Source organism: Xenopus laevis, chromosome 2L, assembly GCF_017654675.1.
Source record: "Xenopus laevis strain J_2021 chromosome 2L, Xenopus_laevis_v10.1, whole genome shotgun sequence".
NCBI lineage: Eukaryota > Metazoa > Chordata > Amphibia > Anura > Pipidae > Xenopus > Xenopus laevis.
Genome location: NC_054373.1, coordinates 158,994,420 through 159,021,277, shown reverse-complemented (window position 1 = coordinate 159,021,277; position 26,858 = coordinate 158,994,420). Strand labels below are relative to the sequence as shown.

General features: G+C 40.2%; 1 protein-coding gene across 2 annotated transcripts in view; it reads right to left on the bottom strand.

Annotated features, from left to right (window-relative positions):
• The window catches only part of foxo1.L (forkhead box O1 L homeolog), a 44,393-nt gene extending 17,743 nt beyond the window's left edge, over positions 1-26,650 (bottom strand). Inside the window, exon 1 of one of the 2 annotated variants that reach the window (XM_018245094.2) lies at positions 25,343-26,650. In XM_018245094.2, the coding sequence (XP_018100583.1) occupies positions 25,343-25,939 (597 nt within the window). In that variant the 5' untranslated portion in view covers positions 25,940-26,650. 2 annotated transcript variants of the gene reach the window in all.
• Between the last annotated feature and the right edge of the window lie 208 nt (positions 26,651-26,858).

The following is a 26,858-nucleotide window of genomic DNA, read 5'->3' as shown; positions in this document are numbered from 1 at the left end:
TCATAGCAACCAATCAGAATTTTCTAACTTTTAATCTGATTGCTGATTGGTTGCTCTTCACCGGGAATGCTTCACTCCACTTTTTACACGCATGGCAAATAGGCCCCTTAATATCTTGCAAAAAATAAATAAATAAAAACCTCTCCATCAATGCTGTTGGTTCATCACTTGCTTCTCACCTTGCTTCCCACCTTTTATGGGATCAGTAATCCGGAAACCCGTTTCCCAGAAAGGCCATCTCCCATAGACTCCATTTTTATTGAAATAATCCAAAATTTAAAAAAAAAAAAAAAAAAAATTTGATTTCTTTTTTTCTCTTTAATCATAAAACAGTACTTTGTACTTGATCCAAACTAAAATACAATAACTTCTTACTAAACACAAAAAAGCCCTATTGCTTAACATTTAAAAAATGTTTATTTTCTTTTGAGGACGTTTGGTATGGATTCAAATTACAGAAAGACTCCTTATCCAGAATACCCCAGGCCCCACTCATTCTTGATAACAGGTCCGTGTTATCTGTATTGTTTTATTATTACAGAGAAAAAAGAATTAATTTTTTGCATTTTAAATTTTTAAATTTTTTTAAAATTAGAATTATTTGCTTAACAGACACTCTACAGGAGAAGGCCTTTCCGTAATTTGGATCTTGCTGGATAACAAAATAGACGTTTTTGCTGTATAATAATACAGTAACTGCCTTTGGACATATTACACATAAAATGTGGGCAGTTTGCTTCTGACTTGGTTACAAAAGTCATTTGATGACTTTATATATGACCAGACAGGAATGCACTGCATTGGACAGGGTTTAATACAATGTTCTATTACAGTTGGGCAGAAAGTATGTTTAGTGTAACCTCAATCTGAACAATGCATGGAGCAGACTGTGTAAACCTCCCAACGATGGTAAGTACCCGTTATCCAGAAAGCTCTGAATTACAGAAAGGCCATCTCCCATAGACATTTTATCCGAATAATCCACATTTTTCAAAACTATTTCCTTTTTCTCTGTATAGTTATACAGATATAGGATCTGTTATCCGGAAACCCATAATCCAGAAAGCTCAGAATTAGGGGAAGGTCATCTCCCATAGACTGCATTTTATCCAAATAATCCAAATTTTGAAAAATGTATTTCCCTTTTCTCTGAAATAATAAAATAGTACCTTGTACTTGATCCCCCAACAAAGATATACTTAATCCTTATTGGAAGCAAAACCAGTCTATTGGGTTTATTTAATGTTTACAGAATTTTCTAATAGACTTAAGGTATGAAGATCCAAATTACAGAAATTTATCCGGAAAACCCCAGGTCCCAAGCATTCTGGATAACAGGTCCCATACCTGTACTCCGTACATTCATGCATAGCCCTCAATTCTGGTTACTCAGCTCCCTTTAAGTATTTGTAGATTTATTGCTGTAGTTAAGCCCTTGGCTAAACCCACATTTTTAGGAAAAAAGTAAATATTTTGAACATGTTAAACGCACAGTCTATTTGGCACCAACTAATAGATGAAAAGGGCGAAGGGGAGAGAAAAACAGCCCAGATATTTGGAAACAAGAACTAGAAAACAAAGCAATCAGCTAATAAGTGAGTAATAAGCAAGTTATCCTTAGACTGGCGTCCCCAGATTTTGCCCCAACCTGTTCCTTGTGATTATGTGTTAAACATCCCTATGTCAGCAGGTTCATGAGTGAGTCAGAGCTGAAATAATAAATGGCCCATTTTCCCCCGTTCAATGAGGAAATACATCACGGCTTATTGTGGATCGGTTACAGGAGGTGTTTTTACAGGAAAATGTAAAAATAACCAAGACATTCCACTTATTTGTGATTAACAAAGCCCCTGCTGAAGTCCATTTCATGAAGCAGAGCCTGTTTTCACTTAGTTTTCAAAAACAATAACTCGCTGCTTCAAAAACAGAGAAACTGCACAAACAGTTTTAAGGGAAATTAGTGGGGGTACAAATAAACGTGTGCGCCAACCAAAAAAGTAATTGAATTGACCAGAACAGCGATGTCAACAACTACCGCTTATTTGTGCAGCCGGCTTGTGTTTTGGTGCAGGTTTAGAATAATGGCGATATCTGGTGCCATCTGATTTCTACTTGACCTTGCTGTTTTGCAGAACAAAATTCCAAAATGCAGTACTGGCTGTATAAAGACATCAGGGCACCAGTGACCACCGTCTGCCGGAGGGACTGAAGAAAATCTACAATAAATTCTACAACGAAGTCTTTCAAATGTTAGAAATATAAATGTCTATAAATGTTATTACAACCAAATGTTGGACCTCAAAGCCTGCAACCCACTGTCATTAATAAAATGTCAGGTCATGTCTTTCCTAGTTTCTTGAAAGTGAATGGTCACACTAGAGGAGGACTCCATTATGAGTTATGGAAGATTGTGGCCAAAGCTGGAATGCATGCCGAGTGAATGACTTTCATAGAATCTAGAAGGAAAAGAACTGTATATTCATGTCTTAAGATTTCCATTAGCAAATACAACAGATGGAAAAAGCAAAAGCACAAAATGAAAAGATACATGACAGTTGTCCGTATCATGTGGAGCTATTACTACAGATCACCGCCAGTTCACTAAAGTTTACCGCCGCATAAAATAACCTCAGCCCTTTTCCAACATCTTATGTGCCTATGTGCATTTACACCATGCTTCTTTCCTATTGCACGTGTATGGAAATTTTAAAGAAAAAAGTCACAGCCCACTTTAAATATGGCCATAGATACCATCTTACGAAACAAAGGTTTGTACGATTTTCAGACCATGTGTGGAGTGTCCCGACATTTTTAGTACCGTGGTGATCAGTTCAGTGTTCGGACAGGTTAATCGATTTATATCGGCTATTGATAAGAACTCTGCATTTATTGCCTGACTATAACAATGGGTGACTGTCACTACTATTTGTTGGACATAACTTTCATACAATTGCGGTCTGTCAATTAATGGCCCGAGCATAGTGCGATTTCTTCTCTTTACTACTTTATATTAAAGGAAAACTATACCCCCGAACAATTTAGGTCTCTATAAAAAAATATTGAATAAAACAGGTCATATGTAAAACCCTGCTTCATGTTAATATACGTTTTAGTAGTCTGTGCCATTGGGTAATCAAATAGAAAACTGCCATTTTAAAAAAATAAGGGCCGCCCCCTGGGATCATAAGATTTACAGTGCACACAAACAAACCATACATGTTAGGTCAGATGAGCCAATTAACAGACAGAGTTGTGCCCTTTGCTTCCACACTTCTTCCTGTTACAGTGGCGTTGTAGTATTTCTGGTCAGGTGATCTCTGAGGCAGCACACAGACCATCACGAAATGGTGGTTCAACTCAAGAGACGTAAAAAGGCAATATTTACTTAAATATATAAACCAGTTTGGTAAGATTCTTTAATACGACACTTAATTTGATATAAACTGTTGCTTAAATATTCATTTGGGGATATAGTTTTACTTTAATCAGAATGGTTAGTTGCAAGTCAAAAGATTGGAAGACGTTTATTTGTCCAACAATGGCTATAATCTGCAGGTCTATGGCCATTTAAAGAGGAGACTTCCTTGATTTTAGTTAAATAACGATTTTCTGGAAACTCTATATGGCAAGTCTTCTACAGAGATCCCAATAGCCTTTGGCTATGATGCGTGTTCAAGTAATCATCCAAGACACTCGATATTAATAGAATCTGTCAACATAAGCAGGGCATTTCTCAGCCTCACCACAAAGAATCACCTACACCGCTCCAAATGAAAATTCCGTTCCTGAAATCTAAACATTTGGCCTCTGCTTCTTTGCTCTTTTCTACAGGACAAAAGATTCCATGTGGTCTATCAAATATCCTCTAAAGTACAGGGATGAGATCTGTTATCCAGAAAGCTCAGAATTATGGAAAGGCCATCTCCCATCGACCCCAGTTTATCAAAATAATCCAGATTTTGAAAAAGGATTTCCTTTTTCTCTGTAAAAGTAGCTTGTATTTTATATCCAAACTAAGATATAATTGGAAGCAAAACCAGCCTGTTGGGTTTGTGTAATGTTTACTTGAATTTCTAGTACATATAATGTATGAAGATTCAAATTATGGAAAGACCGCTTATCTGAAAAAACCCCAGGTCCCGATCATTCTGGATAATAGTTTTCATACCTGTACTTGCAAAGTGTAATAATGTCCCTGCAGACCTGTCTATTCAATTTCAAGCCCTATACTATTGAACCCCCCAGCCTGCTAGGTAACGGATTATCCAGCCAGAAAAAATTTACCATTGCAACAAGCACACCTTTATCTCAAATCAAACCAACAGGAAAAAACATGAAGCCCAAACAACAAAACAGCAGCAAATGGAATTTCAGGATTGCTGCAGTGGAGCAAAGGTTACTTTTCAGCCCTGAAACAGTTAAACCTGCACAGTAGGGTGATAAACATGACATGGCAAAGCTGTAAGGGACAGAGGTTAAAAAAAATACCCTGTGTGATTTGCACGGGGCCTGCAAAGTGGGGTTGCACTAGGAATAATTTTTTAGGAATCATAGCACCTGCTTCCAATATATTGTGATTGACGTTTACAAATGTATTTCCTTTATATTGGAAATCACCTGTACCCCGACTTGGATACAAAGCAAAAAGGCAGCATTAGACAATTCTCCATAATAGAAGTCTCTTGGGCATAAGCTCAAGCTTTTACAGCAGCATTTGCTAACGCTGTGGGATGAAAAGTACCAATTATAATTGGATAATAACTATAGTGATGAGTAATTACTGTCTGTTTAGCTTTGCTATGCACAGATATAAAGCTTCTTATAATTGCAAAGTTATTAGTTATACAGCAAGCTAAACAGAATTGAAAAGACACTAGCAATTAATTTCACACGTATTATGATCTCTTTATCTCATTATGAAGTGATTTTCATTCTTAGAACGCAGCGCCAGGTCACATTGTGATGCCATTAAACTATATTATATCAATTACTGCATTCAGAATGCTTGGGACTGGGGTTTTCCAGATAACAGATCTTTCCTTAATTTGTATTTTCATACCTAGTCTACTAAAAACCATGTAAACATTAAATAAACCCAACAGGCTGGTTTTGCTTCCAATAAGGATTAATTATATCTTCGTTAGGATAACGTACAAGGTGCCGTTTTATTATTACGGAGAAAAAGGAAAATATATTTTTTAAATTTGGATTATTTGGATAAAATGCGAGTTCTATAGGGAATTAAAGAGTCAGTGGGGTGAGGAGCTCTGTGCCTCCTCTGAACACAAATTCGCAATGCAAATATCAAGTATGACATCTTTTATCCTGAAACCGGATGTTCAGAAAGCTCTGAATTAGGAAAAGGGAATCTTGTTATGCAAATAACATTTTTAATTATTATTTACTTTATCTCTGTAATAATAAAACTGTACTTGTATTTCTTGGTAGTAGCTAAATAAAAACCTTATTCAGAGAATACCAAGGGGCAAATTTAAGGGCGAAGTGGCTAACGCTAGCGAAAATTCGCCAGTGTGACGTCATTTTGCCAAATCGCCAAACGGTGCTGGCGTAAATTCGCTAGCGAAGTAGACCTACTCTAGTGCTACTTCGCACCATTACGCCAGGTGAAGTAGCACTCTAGCGAAGGGATGTTACTACGCTAATTCACTAAGTTGCGGATTTTCATGAACGTTACCTCTATCGCCAGACTTTACTTCGCCACCTCAGGCCAGCCGAAGTGCATGAGTAGATAGGGATTGGGCCAAAAAAAGTTTAATTTTTTTTACTATACTGTGGGCACGTGTAGGGCATTAGAACACATGTATTAAGGTTCCCTGGCCTTGTGTAGTGTAATGTGTTTGCTGCTGCATATATGGCCATTGTACTTTAACTGCACGCCGTATGCAAATTTGCCATCGCTAGCTTAACTTCGAACCGCTTATCTTAATATCGCTAGCACAACTTCGCAAACGATCGGTAACTTGTGTGCAACTTCGGATCTTTGTGAATTTGCGCAGCCCTGGCGAATCTACGCCTGGCGAAGTGCGGCGGAAGCCAATGCTGGCGCAACTTAGGAGGTAAGTAAATTTGCCCCCAGGTCTCAAGCATTCTATATTATCTAAAATAATTCTAGCCAATAACGCTTTAATGGTCAACATTCGTAAACTGCTTTCATACCTATCATACTTTCATAAACTGCTTAGCTGAAATATGATTGCAAACACATCATCAGAGGTTCCTAGTAAGAACAGCAAAAAGCCTTGACTGTTACATTCATTTTTATAAATCCAATAATGCATGTAACATGTATTTTTAGCATTTCGCGTTGAACAATATTTTCCCTATTCAGCCAATGTCCTTCAGGCAGACAGTTACCAAGCCAAGGTAATTCAGCCAGAAAGGCTGCACTGATTGCATTGAAGGAAGAAGGAAAGGCATAATCACTGAAGGGTGCCAGTAGTGCAAAAGCCCCACTTTTCACACTTAATTTAAGCTTTTAGGCTATTGTGCATGCACATAGCCCAATAGACACCTGGGAAAGTCAAGATGGTGGTGGTGCTTAAAACTAGCGATGCATCGAATCCTGGATTTCGGAATTTGGCCTTTTTCAGCAGGATTCGGCCGAATCCTTCTGCCTGGACGAACCCTCATTTGCATATGCAAAGTAGGGGTGGGGAGGGAAACCGTGCAACGTTTTGTCACAAAACAAAGTAAAAAATGTTTTCCCCTTCCTACTCCCTTCCGTTCAGTATTCAGCTGAATCTTTCGCAAAGGATTTGGGGGTTCGGCCGAATCCAAAGTAGTGGATTCGGTGCATCCCTACTTAAAACGATAATACCCCAGGCCAATGTGTTTAAATGAATTAGTAGCCTTAAGTGTCCAGAGTAGTGGTCCTTCTTTGAGGGCAAAAATAAAAAAGAGAAAAAATTAATTGGTTTGTTTCAAAACGATACAGTTCTATAAAAGGCAAATTGCCCCTTTCAGTAAGTCTAGTACACAGTGAATAAAAGCAATTTTCATTTGGGTTGTTAAAAAAAAAAAAAAAAGGACACTGATTTACAGAGCACCGGACACACACTGTACATTTAAATGTTATCAAATGCCATAGAAATTCCTTTGTGGTGCATCAGTGTGATTTTTTTCCTGTCCCCTTTTTTGTAATCACATGAATTACTGTACTACTGTAGAATACCTTAGCAATAGCCTTTGAAAAAAAATGTCTTGTGAAGTTAAAAAGTCAGTGTAATTGCAGCTTAGCAAGGCGAGGTCTATAGACGCCCAACAGAGAGGCACAGTGCTCCAATTCTAGGTGCAGACTAGACAACCTTATTATTTTCCTAGGTTTTAAGAACAAGTCTTCATTTCTACAGAGTAAAGCCTGCAGGAAGCAATAAGAGGTTAAGAGAACAACATCATTACTCTGTCAAAGATAGTAACAAGCACTATTAGTAGCTGTTAAGAAATTAGAGGGGTGAAAAACAAAAAGAAAAAACAAGTCAGACTCCACAGAGCTGAAGCATTTAGACAACAATCTGCTGTTCTATCTGGACACGCACATGCACTGTGGTTGAATACAAAGGCCAAAAAAGTCCGTTCAGCATCCCCAGACCCCCGGGTTAGGAGACCAGCGCCCTCTAGTCCACTCTAAATTAAGTTTTGTTCTTTGTCCAGTTTTAACCAAAAAAAATTGACCAAAAAAAGAGTCTAATATATTTCCCAACCTTTAGCCTTCCAGACCAGTTCAAGCACTGGGCAAATTTGCACCTGGCAGCAACCCATGGGGACCAATCAGATGATTACTTTCAGAATTCAACTTGCAATTGACTGAAAAAAAGCTAGTCACTGATTGGTTGCTATAGGCTACTAACCAAGCGAAAATATGCCCTATGTTTATACAGGCCTCAGGGCATCCAATGGCAGTTAAAAAATAATCTTACATTTAGGGATGCGCCAAATCCTTCTGCCCGGCCGAACTTAATCCGAATCCTAATTTACATATACAAATTAGGGGTGGGGAGGGAAATCGCATGACTTTTTGTCACAAAACAAGGAAGTAAAAAATGTTTTTCCCTTACCACCCCTAATTTGCATATGCAAATTAGGATTCGGTTTGGTATTCTGCCGAATTTTTCGCGGGGGTTCGGCTGAATCCAAAATAGTGGATTGGGTGCATCCCTACTTACATTACATTACATGACAAAGACAGACAGGTTTAGTTTAGGGCTTATGATTCATAGATTGTATTAGATTAAATCACAAGTTTGGTTGGACAAAACTACAGTCTGTGACAGCAATATATGATAGGCTGTACCCAAACCACCACATCATGTTATATCATCGAGTTATATATTCCAGGCAGTAATATGATATATATGGGAGTTTGATTAAAAGCGACACACACATACCTATATAAAACCGAACGTAAAACCCTTCTGAGCACTTGTCATTTAACAATTTTATTTTAGATTTCAAAACATTAGCAGTTTTTACACTGCTAATAATATGAATGTGTTATGTAGGAAGCACCTCATGACACTTTTCAGCTCAATTCTATCATTTGGTATTATAGACTGTTGAAGGGTTTAGAACAGCACTGATCAATTTTAAATTAAGTTTTAGGGGTGAGTACCGGTACATGTCGCCTTTAAGTATTACTTAAAGTCAGTTTGAGGGGCTGTGACCTTTGAGTTAAATTTTAATTAGGGATGCACTGAATCCAGGATTCGGTTCGGCCTTTTTCAGCAGGATTCGGCCGAATCCTTCTGCCTGGCTGAACCGAATCCTAATTTGCATATGCAAATTAGGGGCGGGAGGGAAATTGTGTGACTTTTTGTCAGAAAACAAGGAAGTAAAAAAAATTTCCCCTTCCCACCCCTAATTTGCATATGCAAATTAGGGTTCGGATTCGGTATTCGGCCGAATCTTTCGTGAAGGATTCGGGGGTTCGGTCGAATCCAAAAAAGTGGATTTGGTGCATCCCTAATTTTAATATGATGTAGAGAGTGATACTCAAACCATGTGCAATTGGTTTTCATTTATTATTATTTATGGTTTGTGTTTTTATTCAGCAGCTCTTCGATTAGCATGTTACGCAATCTGGTTGCTAAGGTCCAAATTCCCCTAGCAACCATGTACTGCTTTGAATAAGGGACGGGAATATAAATAAAAAGAGGAGTACTAAAAAGTAGCAATTACTATATATTTGTTATTATCAAGATTTTCTGCTACCATGTCTTCTCTTCCAGAAACAAAAGCATAAAAACACAGTTGCATTGTGCCATGCTTGTCTGCCAAGGTTATGCAGAACTGATGATGCATGAAAGCGGGTGGGGAGAGGTTATTATACTGTCAAGAGTGATGATTTTACACAATCCCTTTACCTGGCTGCAGTAATTGATGCCACACCTTGGGTGTTCAGAGCTAAGCATTTTTCCCCAGGAGGTGAATTCAGTGCCTAGAGAGTGAAAGCCAGAAGGTCACAATGGAACCTGATTGTGTTTGTTACTTGGGAACAGCATAGATGGTTTCCAAACAATAGTAAACCTACAACCGTTATCGCTTCGGAGGTTTTTTTTGTTTTTTTTTAAACATATATCCAACCTTGGTGTCCATATTGCCCCTCCCCCCAATAGGTTGCTGTACAATATAAATGCTACATCTGCTATAGGTTTTTAATAGGCAGTTTAAGACATTTAAGAGGTTGTTTAAATTAACTTTCAGCATGATGTAGTTGCTAGGGACCAAATTACTCTAGTGACCATGCATGGATTTGATTAGGAGGAGGCTGGATTATATATATATGAATAGGAGAGGGCATGAATAGAAAGACAGCTATTTTATAAAATACTAAAAAGTTAAGGTGAAACACAGCTTTAACTTTTAGTATGATGTAGATGGTGATAATTTGAGACAATTTATAACTGGACTTCATTTTTTATTTTTGTGATTTTTACATTATTTAACTTTTTTTCAGCAGCCATCTAGTTGCCTGGGTCCAATGGGTTCCCCATCAACCAGGCAGTAAGAGACTGGGACATGTAGGTGGAACTGCAGTAATAAAAGTGGCGGAATAAGGAATAAAAAGCAATAACAACCATATTGTAGGCCGACAGAACATATGTCTTTTGTCTGCGGGGTTAGTAACCCCCATGTGAAAAGAGAGAGAGAGAAAGTCAAATATTTTAAAAGCTATATAAAATTTAAAAAAAAAAAGAAAATCAATTGAAAAGTTCCTAAGAATAGGCCATTCTATAACATACTAAAAGTTTACCTTAAGGTGAACAACCCCCTTAATAGACAATCAAATGTGTAACTGCACCTGTTCTTATTTAGAGTCGACGTATAGAAATTGAATAAGGACAGCTCGGTAGAGAAGAATGAATACAAGGAGACATGTGGGCGGCAAGAGGGCCAAACAGTACAAGGCAGTGAGCAACCAAAGGAATGTATTACTCACATGTAAGGTAGGGCTAAGTTCTGTGCTATGAGGAAATTACCCATCCCTGAAATTTGATGTCAAACATCAGCAGGCGTGACACCTGAAACTGAAGGCTCTGATGAAGTCAACTTCAGGGAGAGTGTAGACTACTACTTGTGTAGGTTAGAACACAATGGGCTGCCCTGTACAAACTGCAGGCAAAATCTAAGCTATGCGGAAAGACACATCACAAGGTGGCACCAGAAATAGAGAGAGAAATATGGCACAATCCCAACAATCTTATAATCGAAACAGCTACACCGACTGCTTTTAAAGCAAGTCTAGGTGCATAAATATTTCACAAGGCTGAAGGAGCAAATTCTAAATTTTCAGGCAAAATCAATACAAACCATTAAACTCACGTGACTTATTTCAAAAGTCTCAAAATGGTCAATATTAAAGATTATAGATTATTGCCAATAGATTAGCTACAATTGTGCAAGATAGAACACTATTTATTCTGAAGAATCCTTTACCATTCCAGAGTAAACAGCTGTAGTTTTATCTGGTTGTTTAGGGTAGGAGCTGCCATATTAGCTTGGTGCGACATCATTTCCTGCCTGAGTCGCCCCCTGCTCACTCATAGCTCTGGGCTCAAATTACAGCAGGGAGGGGTGGAAGGAGAGAGGAGCAAACTGAGCATGCTCCAGCCTGAGCTCTATGGTGCAAATTCACTAAGCGCCGAAGCGCCTAACGCTAGTGTGAATTCGCCAGCGTTGGGTATTTTCGTTACTTCGCAGATTCACTAACGGAAGCTGGCGTAACTTCGCTAGTGTTACTTCGCACCCTTACGCCTGCCGAATTTGCGCAACGGACGTAACTACGCAAATTCACTAACGCGCGCATTGTTCTGAACGCTACCTTTTACGCTAGACTTCCTTCGCCACCTCAGACCAGGCAAAGCGCAATAGAGTAGATAGGGATTGCTTCAAAAAAAAGTTAAAATATTTTCTAAGTCCCAAAAAACGCTGACGTTTTTCTTTATTTTGGGTGATAGACTGAAAACGATCAAAAAAAATTTTTGGGGCTCCCCTCCTTCGCCCCTACATTTCCTAACTCATGGCAACTTAACTATACAGTGGGCACATGTGTAGGGCAAAATAAAAATTTTATTTTTTTGAAGGTTTCCCAGGCTTGTGTAGTTCTGCTACATATACCTCCATTGTAACTTCAATTTGGCGCCGTATGCAAATTAACCATCGCTAGCGTAACTTCGCTTTGCTTGGCGAATATACGTTTAAGCTAAAAGAAGGAAGTCTGTTACAGAAGCCCATGTGTACACAATAGAAGGACAGAAACGCAGTGTTTCTTTTAAAAGAGGACTCGGAACAGCATTACCTTGAGGGTTTACTAGTGTAATTATATAGACCTTTCTGATAATGCTTACTTGGTTTTAACCTTACCTTCCCCTTTAAGTTATTAGTGCTGGATGATGTTTAACAAAAAAAAAAGAATGGTAGACAAAAAGTGACCTAGGGCTTGTGGGCGTCATACTGGCCAGCATTTATTACAGGCAATGGCTTCTTGCATGCTTGCATTGTAGTCAATGGGAACGATCCCCAACATCTCCAAGAAGAGTTGCTGCAGGCTACATTCCCAGCAATCACTCATCTGGCTTCACCCTAAGTGACCATTTGACAAACAGAATACAGACAACATTTATGGGACCTGCTATTCAGAATTAAAATTTTTAAAAATGAGTCCCTTTTTCTATGTACCGTATATACTCGTGTATAAGCCGACCCGTGTATAAGCCGAGGTACCTAATTTACCTAAGAAAACTGGAAAAATTTATTGACTCGTGTATAAGCCTAGGGGCTGATTGAAAATCAATCTGTACCTGCACCCACTGAATAACAATGAAAGGTAGGCCTGCCCACAGTTTAAAAAAAAAAATTGTAAGCACACCAGTCACAGTAAAATAACTTATAACTCAACCAGGGGCAGAGAGATGGAAAGATGCAGCAACTACATACGAGGCTCCTTCTGCGGCCCCAACAGTGTGCAGGACACATGTAAATGTTTACAGTCCGCAGCAAGAGCTTTGAAATTCCTCTGCTTATTTTGGTCACAAACTCTTCTAGGAGAATATGGCCTGGATGGGGGAAGGGGGTCCAATAATCCCATTATTATAAATAAGCCCCTGTTTAGCAGTTGGTGCTGCCATGCTGGTTCCTGTAGGGAGAAGATAATCCATATAGAATACAGGGCTAGCAGTGGGTGCTGGGAAATAACACAACACTTTATACAAAAGGGCCCTGGTCCCCACACCCCATTTTGTGAGCCTATGAATATCAATGAAGTGAGGAGTTACTAATGACACACCCAGGTGCTGAAAGTAGGGGTTATTTTCTTTCAAATACCGTATATACTCCGTATATACGCCAATCCCTCACCGGATCCCTCACCTCCCTCTCCCATAGCGCATCAGGACTCTGTGACTGACTGTCACGATCGCCGCCCGGAGCAGGTCTAGGAGCTCCGGGCGGTGCGTCCTTCCCTGCCGGCGTCGCTCCCAAAATGGCGGCGCCCATGGCCGCCACGTGGGTAGCGGCGCCGGCGCCTCTACCCACGTGGCGGCCATGGGCGCCGCCATTTTGGAAGGACGCCGGCAGGGAAGGACGCGCCGCCCGGAGCTCCTGGACCTGCTCCGGGCGGCGATCGTGACAGTCAGTCACAGAGTCCTGATGCGCTATGGGAGAGGGAGGTGAGGGATCCGGTGAGGGATTGGCGTATATACGGAGTATATATGGGAGAGGGAGGTGAGGGATCCGGTGAGGGATTGGCGTATGACCCGCGTATAAGCCGAGGTCGAGTTTTTCAGCACATTTTGGGTGCTGAAAAACTCGGCTTATACGCGAGTATATACGGTAATAAGAAAACAGTATCTTGTACTTGATCCAAACTAAGATATAATTCATCCTTATTGGAAGCAAAACCAGCCTATTGGGTTTATTTAACGTTTCAATGATTTTCTAGTAGACAAGGTACGAAGATCCAATTTACAGAAATATCTGTTATCAGGAAAACCCCAGGTCCCAAGCATTCTGGGTAACAGGTCCCATACCTGCACATGTAAGAACAGGGTAAATATTTAAAGCTCTCAACAGTTTAAAAAAAAAAAAATCTAGTCAAACTGGTCTTCTTCTTCATACTCCGAGAAAAGGATAAATCAGGACGCACACCCTCCTCTTCTTAACAGAACAGAGAAGAAATAGATTATCTTACAAAGCATATGTCAATTATGGAATTTCAATGGAAATACCTCTTTAAAGAGGGGTGAAACTAAAGGCACCACCATTCAGTACTTGCTGTGTTAGCTTTCATAAAAGAGTATAAAAAAAAATCATCTGAATGCTCATTGTACCAGTGTCCTTGGACATTTCTCCTCACTTGCCAATTGAAAACAGAAGCCCTGGAGTTCTCCAGCTAGAAATGATTTGTTTGCGTGTATTTCCAACATATTGCAGAATGCGTAACGGTGAAAACAGGCATTTAAAAAACAAATAGGAAGCGATTTATGGTCAGAAAAACATATCCTGTGTGGAACTGGAGCAGGTGCCATTCATTCATCCAGCCACCATCCTGCATATGAATATGTGCCAACATTTTCCAGTATAAACATATTTTTTAGAATTAAGTTCCAACTCCCAGCAGGAGATTTTGCACCTAACCCATTAATAACATAAGACAAGGATTTGTGCCTCACACAGAGGCATATCCAAACGCATTTGTGAGGATTTTAAAAGTGCCTCTGAGCACAAATACCATCCCTCAGAGTGGTTGAGCAAGGATGAGAAGTGGAGGCCCTTCAGATGAAATATGACTTTTTAGTAAGCTTTTAAATCCAAACCTACAGCACAACTAATGCCGACTAACATACATTTCAATGGATATCCAAGATATATCCCATGAGTAGCTCAATGTAAAAATATGTAATATGTTGATCTACATATTTACTCTTTTATTAATGTGCTTGTTATACAGACCATACTAAGCATTCATGAGGCCACTTATGTTGGGCTAAAAGTGGAGACATACCCTAGTCAGCCTCACAGCTCCGATACATAGTAGTCCAGGTTTAAATAAAGACATACTACCCTTGGCTTAAAAGTATACATTAAAGGAACCGTAACATCAAAAAATGAAAGTGTTTTAAAGTAATAAATATATAATGCAGTGTTGCCCTGCATTGTTAAAACAGATCCAATTGCTTCAGAAACACTACTATTGTTTATATTAATAAGCTGCTGTGTAGCAATGGGGGCAGCCATTCAAATGAGAAAAGGCTCAGGTTACACAGCAGATAGTGTCAGGGCCCGAAGGCTCCGCTAAGGATTTTTCAGACCTAGGAGGAAGTAGCAGGTACCAGACAAAGTTGACAGTATCCAAGGGGTTAAGAAGTAGCAAAGTCAAATCCAGGCAGAGGTCAGTTCAGGCAGCAAGGTTCTTAGTCGATATAAAGGCCCGAGGTCAAGATCAGGAATCAAAGTCAGAATCAATAATAACACACCCAGGAACACACAAGGTGAACCTATAATCAGGCATGGTCTGTAGGGCTCTGGCATCTTTTAAAGGCTGAATTTTGCGCCTAACAGGCGGGATGATGTCATGTGTCACATGCCATTGTTATGCGTTGGCGCTGCGCACGTTTTGACGCATTGGCTTCAGAACATGCACATGTGTCACCTGGGCACCGCCATCTTGCAGGCAGCGCTGAAGCGGGAAGGAGCAGATATCAGGTAAGCTCGGTAGAACATAATGGTGTTAACAATTATCCACTATTTAACCTGTGCCATATAGTATTTTTTCAATTTCCGCCAATGCTACACAGCAACTTGTTTATATGAACTGCAGTAGTGTTTCTGAAGCAAACATCCGTTTTACTAGTACATGACAACAGTACATGATATTTTCATTACTTTAAAACACTTTCATTTTTTGGTGTTACTGTTCCTTTAAGTAGCACTGTACAACAGAAAGGTGTATATATGAAATACATAGATACTGATCATTACGGGAGGTAAAAAGGACTGTGCTCATTAGGACATTGCTTGCGCTGCTCCTCATCATGGACATAAAAATGAAGAATAAAAATAAAAGCACTGTAAAACAACTCACAAGCTCTGGGAAGACTTGTGGAGGATTACAGAATAAAATAAGATAGGACTACCCATAAGCAAATCGAATACAGGACTAGGCGGGTTTAGTATAGGTGTATTAGAAGCCAGCCTGGTGCACTGATAAAAGAAAAATTGTTGGCATTACAAGTAGGGATGCACCAAATCCACTATTCTGGATTCGGCCGAACCCTTCAAAGGATTCGGCCGAATACTGAACCAAATCTGAATCCTAATTTGCATATGCAAATTAGGGGTGGGAAGGGGAAAACTTTTTTTACTTCCTTGTTTTGTGACAAAAAGTCACGTGATTTCCCCCGCCAACCCTAATTTGCATATGTAAATTAGGATTCAGTTCAGCCGGTCAGAAGGATTCGGCCAAATCCTGCTGAAAAAGGCCGAATCCCGAACCGAATCCTGGATTCGGTGCATCCCTAATTACAAGTGTCCTTAGTTGGTGGCAAACAAAACACACTAAACAGTAAACAGTGGAAGGCCCAATGCAAACCTGCAGAAATTACCTACTTTTTGACTTCTCCATCAATATTGGGACTCTGCACTGAGCTTGCCTGAACCCCCTCAACATATGGATTGCCCTAGTTGGAAGTGCCTTTCTAAAGACAGAGGAAATGATGTGGTTAAAAAGTGCCTGATACATTTAACCATTGAGAACACTGTAAACTTTGATGCCTTTTGATTGGAATAAAAGGTCTTTAGAAATATAAAATCAGAGGTATACCTTATGCAAAAGTTAAGATTTTATTATGTTCAGGGGTTGACTACTGGGCATTAGTCATTTTATAATGCAAGCTAGGAGTATTCACATCTGCTTTATCAGTCTACTCCACCCCTGCTATTTCCTCTACAGTACAGAGTACTGGTTACGGCCACTTAAACAAAGGATGAGAAAATCAAGAAGAACTGTTTAATATGAAATTACCTCTTCTGACTGCAAACAAATAATTTAGAACGTCTTAGTATGCAGAATGCAACCAAACTTGGGGGGGAAGTTTTAAGTACTACTAATAAATAGATTTCACCTTCAAATGAAATATTTAGTATGTTGTGGACAGAAGTATTCAATGTCTAATTTGTCTCTTTTTTATTCTGTTTTTTGTATTTAACTTTTCATTGTGCAGCTCAAGAATTTCAAATTTCAGTGTCAATCTGGTTGCTAGGGTGCCACTCACCTTAGATATTAGGCTGTGATTAAATAATAGACTGGAAGATTAATAGAAGGCCTAAACAGAAAAAGAAGCAATACAAAAAGGAAACAACAAAAACTATTAAATTGTAGTCTGAGCAACGGTTGGTAGAATAGCCAGGGTCAGCGACCCCAACAACCAGATAGCATTTTAAACAGCAAGCTGGAAAGAGGCAGAATAGTAAGACAAATATTTAAACAATTATACAAACAAAAACAGACCAATCTGTGGCATACAAAAAGTTAATTCAAAGGTGAAGTTTCCCTTTATACAGAACAAAAGCCATCTTTTACAACGACTGGTCTGAGCCCCAGGCCGTAGGAGTGTTACTGTGGCTTGCACGTGTATTTAATGTTTCCCTTGTAACAGAAAAATGCAAAGACCAATTACTCTGTCCATTCGGAATACAAATTATATACAACTCCAGCACAACAGATCATGTGCAAGCAGAGTAAATAAACATTGCACCTTTATTAAAGGCAATGCAATATTTTTGAGGCATGCTTCCGTTGTTTTGCATCTAATCGAGTGAAGAGTGAAACATACATAAGAAAGAATTAGAAGTATGCTTGCATATACAGGTATGGGACCTTTTATCCAGAATGCTTGGGACCTGGTTTTCCAGATAACGGATCTGTCTGTAATTTAGATCTTCTGGCCTTAAAGGGGTTGTTCACCTTTAATTAATTTTTAGTATTATGTAAAGAGTGATATTCTGAGATAATTTGCAATAAGTTTTCATTTCTTATTATTGATGGTTTTTGAATTATTTAGCTTCTTATTCAGCAGCTCCCCAGTCTGCAGTTTTAGCAATCTGGTCGCTAGGGTCATAATTAACCTAGCAACCATGCATTGATTTGAATAAGAGACTAGAATATGAATAGGAGAGGCCTGAATAGAAAGATGAGCAATAAAAAGTAGCAATAACAATACATTTGTAGCCTTACAGACTGCTCATTTTTAGATGGGGTCAGTGACCCCTTATTTGAAAGCTGGAAAGAGTCAGAAGAGGCAGGCAAATTAATAAAATAATATAAAAAATAAATAATGGAAACCAATTGAAAAGTTGCTTGGAATTGGCAGTTCTAGAACACACTAAAAGGTGAACCACCCCTTTAAGTCTACTAGAAAATTATGTAAATATTAAATAAACCCAAGAAGCTGGTTTTGCTTCCAGTAAGGATTAATTATATCTTAGTAGGGATCAAGTACAAGGTATGGTTTTATTTTAAACAAAAGAACATTTTTCAAAATATGGATTATTTGCATAAAATGGAGTCTACGGGAGATGGCCATTTCATAATTCAGAGCTATCTGGATAACGGATTTCCAGATAACAGAGCCTATACCTGTACTCCATTCTGCTGGCACTGTATATTCTTTATCCATTGGTTGGGTGCTGACCCACCATACTAAGCACCAGGCTTATTACATAGGTGAAGGTTAGGTTGCTGGTGATCCTTTCTACATTGCACATTCCGAATAAAGCCACACAGCCCCTTAGACAATAATAAGGGGCTATAGACAGAGAATTGATAGGAAAAATTGTTGTGGTTCGTAGCCCTGTTCCTAAAGTAAAGTGAAAAAGAATACTCTTAAAGGGGTGGTTCACCTTCAAAACAACTAGTTGTTTCCAGATAGATCACCAGAAATAATGACTTTTTCCAATAACTTTCTATTTTCTATGTGTGACCGTTTTTCTAATATTTAAGTGTAAAACTTAATTTTTCACCTTCCATAGCAGCTCTGGGAGGGGGTTCGCTGATCCTGTTAACTGTTTGAAATTGATACATTTCTTATCTTTGTCCAGCTGAGCAGAATGTCTGGGTTTCATTACAGGCAGCTGTTAGAATTGATACAATAGTTGCTAATACTCCAGAAATGCTGCTGAGAAATGTATCAACTAAATGTTGCAAAATTGTCACAGTTTAGAGCAGGGGCCCCCAACCTTTTTTGCCTGTGAGACACATTCATATGTAAAAAGAATTGGGGAGCAACACAAGCATAAAAAAGTCCCTTGGGGTGCCAAATAAGGACTATGATTGGCTATTTGGTAGCCCCTATGTGCACTGGCAGCCTACAAGAGGCTCTACTTAGCACTATACTTAGTTTTTATGCAATTAAAACTTGCTTTCAAGCTTGTAATTCCAAAAATAAGCACCTGCTTTGAGGACCCTGAAAGCAACATCCAAGGGGTTGGAGAGCAACATGTTGCTCACGAGCTACTGGTTGGGGATCACTGGTTTAGAGCCTGCACCTGAATTACTGAGCTGCCAGACTCAAACACCAGACACAGGAACATTCAACTTTAAACTTAGATTTTGGAAAAACAGTAAAAAATAAATAATGGAAAGTAATTGGAAAAAGTCTTTATTTCCGGGGAACAATCTAAAAATAACTGAATTGAAAAAAGTGTTTTGGAAGGTGAACAACCCCTTTGAAGGGGAAGCAAACCTAGTCGGTCAAAAATGACAATATAGATAAGAGAAGACCCAATAATAATAATAATAATGCAGTAACAAAAATAGTTACAAAAGTAAAAATTAGGACATGTACAGCCTAACGCGTTTTGTGCCAAATGGGCACTTACTCATAGGCTCATTATCTATATTGTAATTAGAGAATTGATAAGGTCCATGCTGCTCAAAATGTCAGTGGTTAGGATAGTGATAAGATACACAGGAAAGTATATTTACAAAATGAAATAAAACCCCTGCTTTTATGGACACCAACGCTTCCGATGATATCAAACAAGTGAAAGCAGTCTATGCTAGAACACGGTCAGTGTCTGGGTGAAACTGTTCTAGGCTGGTTTGTGGCATAGAATGCTTCTTGTTACCCAGTCAGACAGAAAAAAAAAGCACCCACGCCTTTAATACCGGCTTCCGTCCTATCAATTATTTCGTAATAAATCTCCTAAATGAACACGCTGTCCAAGAGAACACTTGTTTTATGCCGTAACCTTCCCTCTAAACCACAGAGATTATTTATAGGCGCATTTTATGATGTGGTTTACAAGGAAAAGTTTTGAGACATGGGTCACTACCGTATGTTACAATCCCCACTTCATTGAACACTTGATACAATTCCTGGCAGGAGATGCTGCCTGCCCTCGTGGCAATGATAAGGTTAGCAGATATCTTGGATGGTGAGAGAAATTAAATCTCAAAAAGAATGTGAAGGACTGGTATAAAGAGCAGGCACATTTGCTTGGAAGAAGCCTCTGGTGTGTAGGAGTTGCTGCCGTTTCTCACCTGTGCGTTACTTAATTAAAGGAAAAATATACCCCCCAAACAATGTAGGTCTCTATAAAAAGATATTGCTCATATGTAAAACCCTGCTTCATGTAAACAAACCATTTTCATAATAATACACTTTTCTAGTAGTATGTGCCATTGGGTATTCATAAATAGAAAATTGCTATTTTAAAAAATAAGGGCCGTCCCCTGGGATCGTAGGATTCACTGTGCACACAAACATACCAAACAAACTATACATCTTAGGTCACATGAGCCAATTAACAGACAGAGTTGCGTCTTTTGCTTCCACACTTCTTCCTGTTACAGTTAGAGTTGTAGTATTTCTGGTTAGGTGATCAGACAGACCATCAAGAAATGGTGAATCAAGAGACAAGAGATTTAAAAGGGCAATATTTACTTAAATATATATTCTGGTTTGGTAAGATTCTTTAATATGTCACCTAATAGGATATAAACGGTTGAGTAAGTATTCATTTTTGGGGGTATAGTTTTTCTTTAAAGTAACAGTAACACCAAAAAAAATAAAAGCATTTTAAAATAATTATAGTATAATTTTAGTGTTTCCCTGCATTGGTAAAAGTTATGTGTTTGCTTCAGAAAGACTGCTATAATTGAGAATAGGCTGCTGTGTAGCCATGGGGGCAGACATTTAGGCTGAAAGGAGAAAAGGCATAGGTTACTTAGCAGATATCATATAAGCTCTGTAATAGAATACAATAATGGTATTCTGCAGAATTCATCTGTTATCTGCTATGTAGCCTGAGCTTTCAATGGCTGCCCCCATGGTTGTGACTGAAGGAAACACATAATTTTTACCAGTGCAGGGATACGCTACATTATATTTTAATCATGTTAAAGCACTTTCATTTTTTGGTGTTACTGTTTCTTTAACCGACAGAGCAGGAACATACAGAGGATTCCAACCCTGGACATGGATGTTAAAGGTCACAGGTTCATAAGTTGTCAAGTGCTCACAGCTTTCTAGCAAATCTAGCAGATTTTTGGGTTTGCATCGCCTTGAATGATAGACACTGTTATTCTAAGTAACCTTCCAATATGCATTCATAACAAAATGTCACAGGTAATAAATATAACTGCTACTGAAAGCAGTGTGTCTGCCCCTGCCTATGCGGTTCTGACTTTAGAAACCATGTAGCAGTGGGTTAATGAACCATGCAAGGCTGACTTCTGCTGCCTTGTTTCAAGAGACATAACCAACGGTGCACAAAGTGCAGTTAAGTTTAAATTATTTGCCTTCTTCTCCTGACTCTTTCCAGCTTTGAAATGGGGGTCACTGACCCCATCTAAAATCAAATGCCCTGTAAGGCTACAAATGTATTGTTATTGCTGCTTTTTATTACTCCTCTTTCTATTCAGGCCTCTCCTATTCATATTTCAGTCTCTTATTCAAATCAGTGCATGGTTGCTGGGGTAATTTGGAGGCCTAGCAACCAGATTGCTGAAATTGCAAAGTGGAAAGCTGCTGAATAAAAAAATCTATAAAAAAAAAAAAAAGCAAAATCCTAAAATAATAAAAAATGAAAACCAATTGCAAATAGTTTCAGAATATCACTTTCTTCATCATACTAAAAGTGTATTTAAAGGTGAACAACCCCTTTAAAACCATTGAAAGTTTTGAATAAATATACCTGGAAAGTTGCTCAGAGTTACATTTCATTAGGCAAGAAAATTGGGGGGGGGGTTTACATCCACTTTAATTTCCTTGTTACCACATGCAACACATACATGTAAAGACACAACGCAGTATACGGGCATATTCTTAGCTCAGGAGAGAGATTCTTAGCTCAGGAGAGAGAGCTTGACGGTTTAAGGTATATGGAATGAGAAATAAAACAATCACGACAAAAGAATTTGATAAAGAAAACTCTTTGGCTTCAGCTAACTGGCAACCGCCCGCAGGCTAATATGACTAACTCCTGACAGTCATCACCTAAAACCAAATGACTGTTTAAATAATAAAAAAAAGGCGGAAAGGTTCTACCACTGTAGCCAAGAACGAAGGTATCAGATCCGTTCCGAAGTGCAAACCGTGACTAATGCTGAGTTTCACAGATAGGTAATGAGCCATTCGAATTTACTATGGCTTCCAGCCACTAAACAAAAAGATAATCAGAAATCATCCATATACTGTAGAGAGCTTTTTAACCAAGATCCAGAAAGAAGAAAACTGCACCCAAACGTAAGGGGAGTCTTGGAGTTGAGACAATAAAACTAAGGGCCGGATCATACAGCGTTAAAGAAGTTCATTTAAGGGCAGAAGCGCAGCGAAATGACACATATGATCTATTTGTGGTAATGCCACATTCTTTTCGGAGATGTTTTTTTCCAGGCTGAAGGAAATCCCTAAAAATGGGAGGTTCTGAAAGAAAAACGCTCCGAGCAATTCTACCCTACACGAGATTTCGCAACATTTATCCCAAGGATGACAACATTATTTTGTAACAAGTCTGCCAACTCTCTACTGCACTCAATTGTCCAGGGTGAGGGTTCAGCGGGAGATTAAGATGATTTTAAAAGAATAAAAGATACTTTTTCTTGATACAGGGGCTTATTTAAAGGTCATTACAAGACATCAAACAGAAATGTCTATCCTTCCTGAGGATACGCTAGGAGGAAATACACTGTGGAAAGGACTTGTCATTGAAAACAATGCACTATTGTGAGGGCCACCATGAGGGTCTACACACACACAAACAAAATCTGGACGATTATGTGCACGAGATTAAATAGCACAGAAATCTTCAACCTATGGCTCTTGCAGCTGATGAACTAAAGCTCCCTGCATTCCACACAACCCAGAAAGCCACAGATCACTCACATAAACAATGACATTCTCGCTATAAAGCATCCAAATGCGACTGCAACTCCCACAAGCACCAGCCAAAAGCTTAACGTTGTATTCCATATCAGCCGGAGGATATCCAGCTCGGCATCCCCAGTGACGCCCGCTAATTTCAAGGGGCTAGTTAACCAGTGAGCTGTCTTGAAGATTTATCTGGTAATATGACACTGGAGTCACGGGAGACCTTTTAAAAATTGGTGATCTCTGAATCGGCCCCCTGATAATTATTGGGATGGATAATGACAGTGTAGAATTGTGTTTATTGTATTCTGCAAGTCAGGTGTTCAGTTAAAATAGTCTATCCACCCTTGTGACAGCAAGCGCTCTTAATTCCCCCATGTAACATCCCTACCAGTGTGAATACATTCACTTGAATCAAAAACTGCTGCTTTAAAGATAATATAGAACAACCAGTTAATATGTATCAGAACCATATGCAAATTCATTATGCATTGCTGTAGGTACTCCGTTCTCTAGAAGCCCATTAAAGCAGTTGGCAAACTAATGTAGAACTGTTACAGCTCTAGCTCCCCCTCTACCCACAGCCTTTAGGGAGCGGATTGTGCAACACAGATATCCTTCAGAAGCTGCTTGTAAATCCACATGTCGATCAAGCTGTCTGGGGACAGAATGGGCTGTAGCACCATAAAAACAGAGCGGTTTGTTAAAGGCCTAGCAACCATCCCCAATTTCCAAAGCTACCCACAGAAATGGCCCAGAGTATTAAAAATAACTGCAAACGATGCATTTTGTGTTCTTGTAGTCAAAAAAAAAAAAAGCATTTACATGTACCATCCATCCCCATGGATGCCCAGCCTAAAGCTCTCTGCTTCTCTCCATCTGTTGGTCCTACAATTGGCAGTTCACAAACAACAAGAAGACTGCCTGCAGCACCAACGTAAATCGATGCCATCACTTGTGGAACAGGTGTGCCAGAGACACAGCAAAAAATAAAACCATGCCCCCTGTTTATGCAATGTGTTGGAGAGAAGAGTAAACTGTAATTAGTTTATATTTTCCCACGTTCCTTTGCATGCCACCACTGTATGGCTGGGAGACTTTCAGACAATGAAGCACAATGTATGTAAACGAAGCTCAAAGTGTTGGGGTGGACTTAGATAGATGCTGCATCTTTGGCATGGGGTGCACAATTTGAAAGCAAAGGGTGCTAGCAGGTAACACTTTGGAAGCAATGAACACTTTCTTACACAAATATAAAGATGCTCAGGGTGGCCGCACTTGATCTTGGGTAGAGTAGAGGTGCAAGACCAATATTCATAATATGCAGCGATAATGGATCAGCACACTCATTGTAGCAGTGAATGAAGTGTTTTTTTTTTTATTGGTAACAGCATTGTAACCGACATTTCAGTCCCACCTGAGAAAGGTCCCCAGGTGGGACCGAAACCTCGGATCCAATGCTGTGTTCCCAATAAAAAAAACACTTCATTCACTACTACAATGAGCGTGCTGATCCATTATCAATATATATACATCCTTGATAAAGGTCCTAACAAGGACCGAAATGTTGGACATTGATATGTGTATCTAAATAAAATTTGGAGAATTTTCACAAAGGGAAGTGCTGGTCCTGGGATGATTCATTTCTAAACTGAACTATATACATACATACACATATATACATACATACACATAGCCTAAAAAATTATATATAGATAGATAGATCCACACTCTCAGGTCTTAAGTAGAAATGTAAAAGTTTCATTGTTACGTAACAATAAAACTTTTTACATTTTTAAGTAAGACCTGAGAGTGCGAATCCTTCTTGGGGGGGGGGGGGGGGGGTGTGTGTGTGTGTGTGTGTGTGTGTGTGTGTGTGTGTGTGTGTGTGTGTGTGTATACATACACACATATATGCGCCTCAAAATGCAACTCTGGCCAACTTCATACAAGGAAGTGCTCCAAGTGCCATCCCGCCGGAAAGGCAGTTCGGGGAGATTAGCGGCCCCAAAGAAGAGGTTATTTGTCGACTAATCTCCCCGAATCTTCACGACTGTTTCTGCCCTACAGCACCCAGAGGGCCATGAGGCTCAGTATGTTGCAGATTTTTGGTGCAGATATTTGGCACATACATCCGCAGTCATGATTGAAGGACAGGGTCGTGGCAATTTGACAGTTGGTCCCTATTGGGGAGTAAGGGAATTACATGAATGAGCGATGCAACCCCATGCTGTTGTTGAACTGCAAGTCTCAGTTTCCCCCTAAAATCATTAGAAAACTCCTAAAGAATAGATGAATAAATTCTAACAATGTTTATTTAGGCTAGTTGTGACGCTGGGTCCTTAAAACTGTACATGGTCCCCTCTGGCTCAGCTACAAAGAGATCTATTCTTTCGTTCATGAGAAATTGTAGGATGTTGTTGAGCTACAACTCCCAGCAGCCTTGCTCAGCTTACCTTCCAGCCGGCGGAACTGTTGCTGTCGCCCTTATCCTTGAAGTAGGGCACACTCTTCACCATCCAGTCGTAGATCTGGGACAGGGTGAGCCGCTTCTCCGGGGAGCTCTCGATGGCCTGGCTGATGAGGTCGGCGTAGGACAGGTTGCCCCAGGCGTTGCGGCGGGAGGAGCTGCTCTTGCGGGGCTGTTGGGCTCCCAGGGGGGACGGGGAGGAGGCCGGGGACAGAGCGGACGGCACGGAGGGGGCAAGTAAAGTAAGGGCCTCCTGCTGCTGCTGGGAGTGTTGCTGCTGCTGTTGCGGGATAGGGGGCTGAAGCTGTCGGATATCCTGGCACGGGAAATCCCCGCATACTCCAAGCGCCTCTGCCGGGTCAAAGTCCTCGCTCTCCTCCAGCAGACTAAGGTTGCTCAGAAAGTCCACATTGCCGGCTGCCGGCTCGGGTTGTAGAGAAGGCGCCGGGGAAGAATTGGCCGAACTGCTGGGGTTAAACTCCGGCCGGGGTAAGGGCCAAGTGCAAGATCTGGGCCGAGAAAAGGGCTCAAAATCCGGGTCTATCTCCACCAGAGGTGGCGGGGGCTGAGGAGCCTCAGCCATGGTTTCAACTCACTGCGACAGTAAGGGGGCTACCCACCGGAGAAAGACTTACAGCCAGGTGGGCACCCCCCTATAGGGAGAGTGGTACACTCAGGGGCAGCACAGCAACAAATACAAAGTTTTAGTCACTTTATCCGCTGGCAGGGGGGGTTTGTCCCTGTCAATGAAAGACTGCCCGTCCAGCGAGGCTCCAGATCCGAAAAGCTCTAACGCTGCCCCAGAAAACCGGACTCCCTGCGTCACAGCGCTCAGACCCACGCAGAAACCGCTGCGAACTCTTCAACAGCCTGTTGAATATCTGAAGCTACTCCGTCCTGCCCCCCGGCAACAAGCAGCAGCACTTTACTGGCACCCGCCGACAGTGTCACGCGCCAGCCCCTCCTACCCAGGGAAAGAGGGCGGGGACCGATTGGTCTGAAAGGTGGCGGGGCTCGCCCAATCGTCTCCTTTCCCTCCCCCTTTCACGCTCAGTTTGGGTTTTTAGTTCCGCCCACAGCGAGACTGTGCGTACTTTGTACTATTCTCTATGTACCAGCAGAAGTTGTGTATACGGCTCTGCCTGCCAGCAGTTACTGAAGCGTGGCGTAAGCAGGTGTCCCGATACCTGCTGGGAGTTGTAGTTTAATTACTTGGAAAAGTCTATCTATAGCGTGAGGATGGGTGCCAGCTTGAACCTGGTTAAGGACCGGTCGATATCAGTGCTGTTAAATGGCTAACTACACGCCTCTGTTGATGCACTTATAAAGGCAGGGCGGGGCATGGAGTAGATGCCAGTCACGCAAATCCATTATAATACGTCACGGATAATGTACGTGCACAAACGTATTCTCTATCATTTGATAGTATTTTACACCTGGAATGTGCCAAGTATGCTGTTAAATGGGGAGGTGCCGTGTTATAAGAGCTGTAATTCAATAGT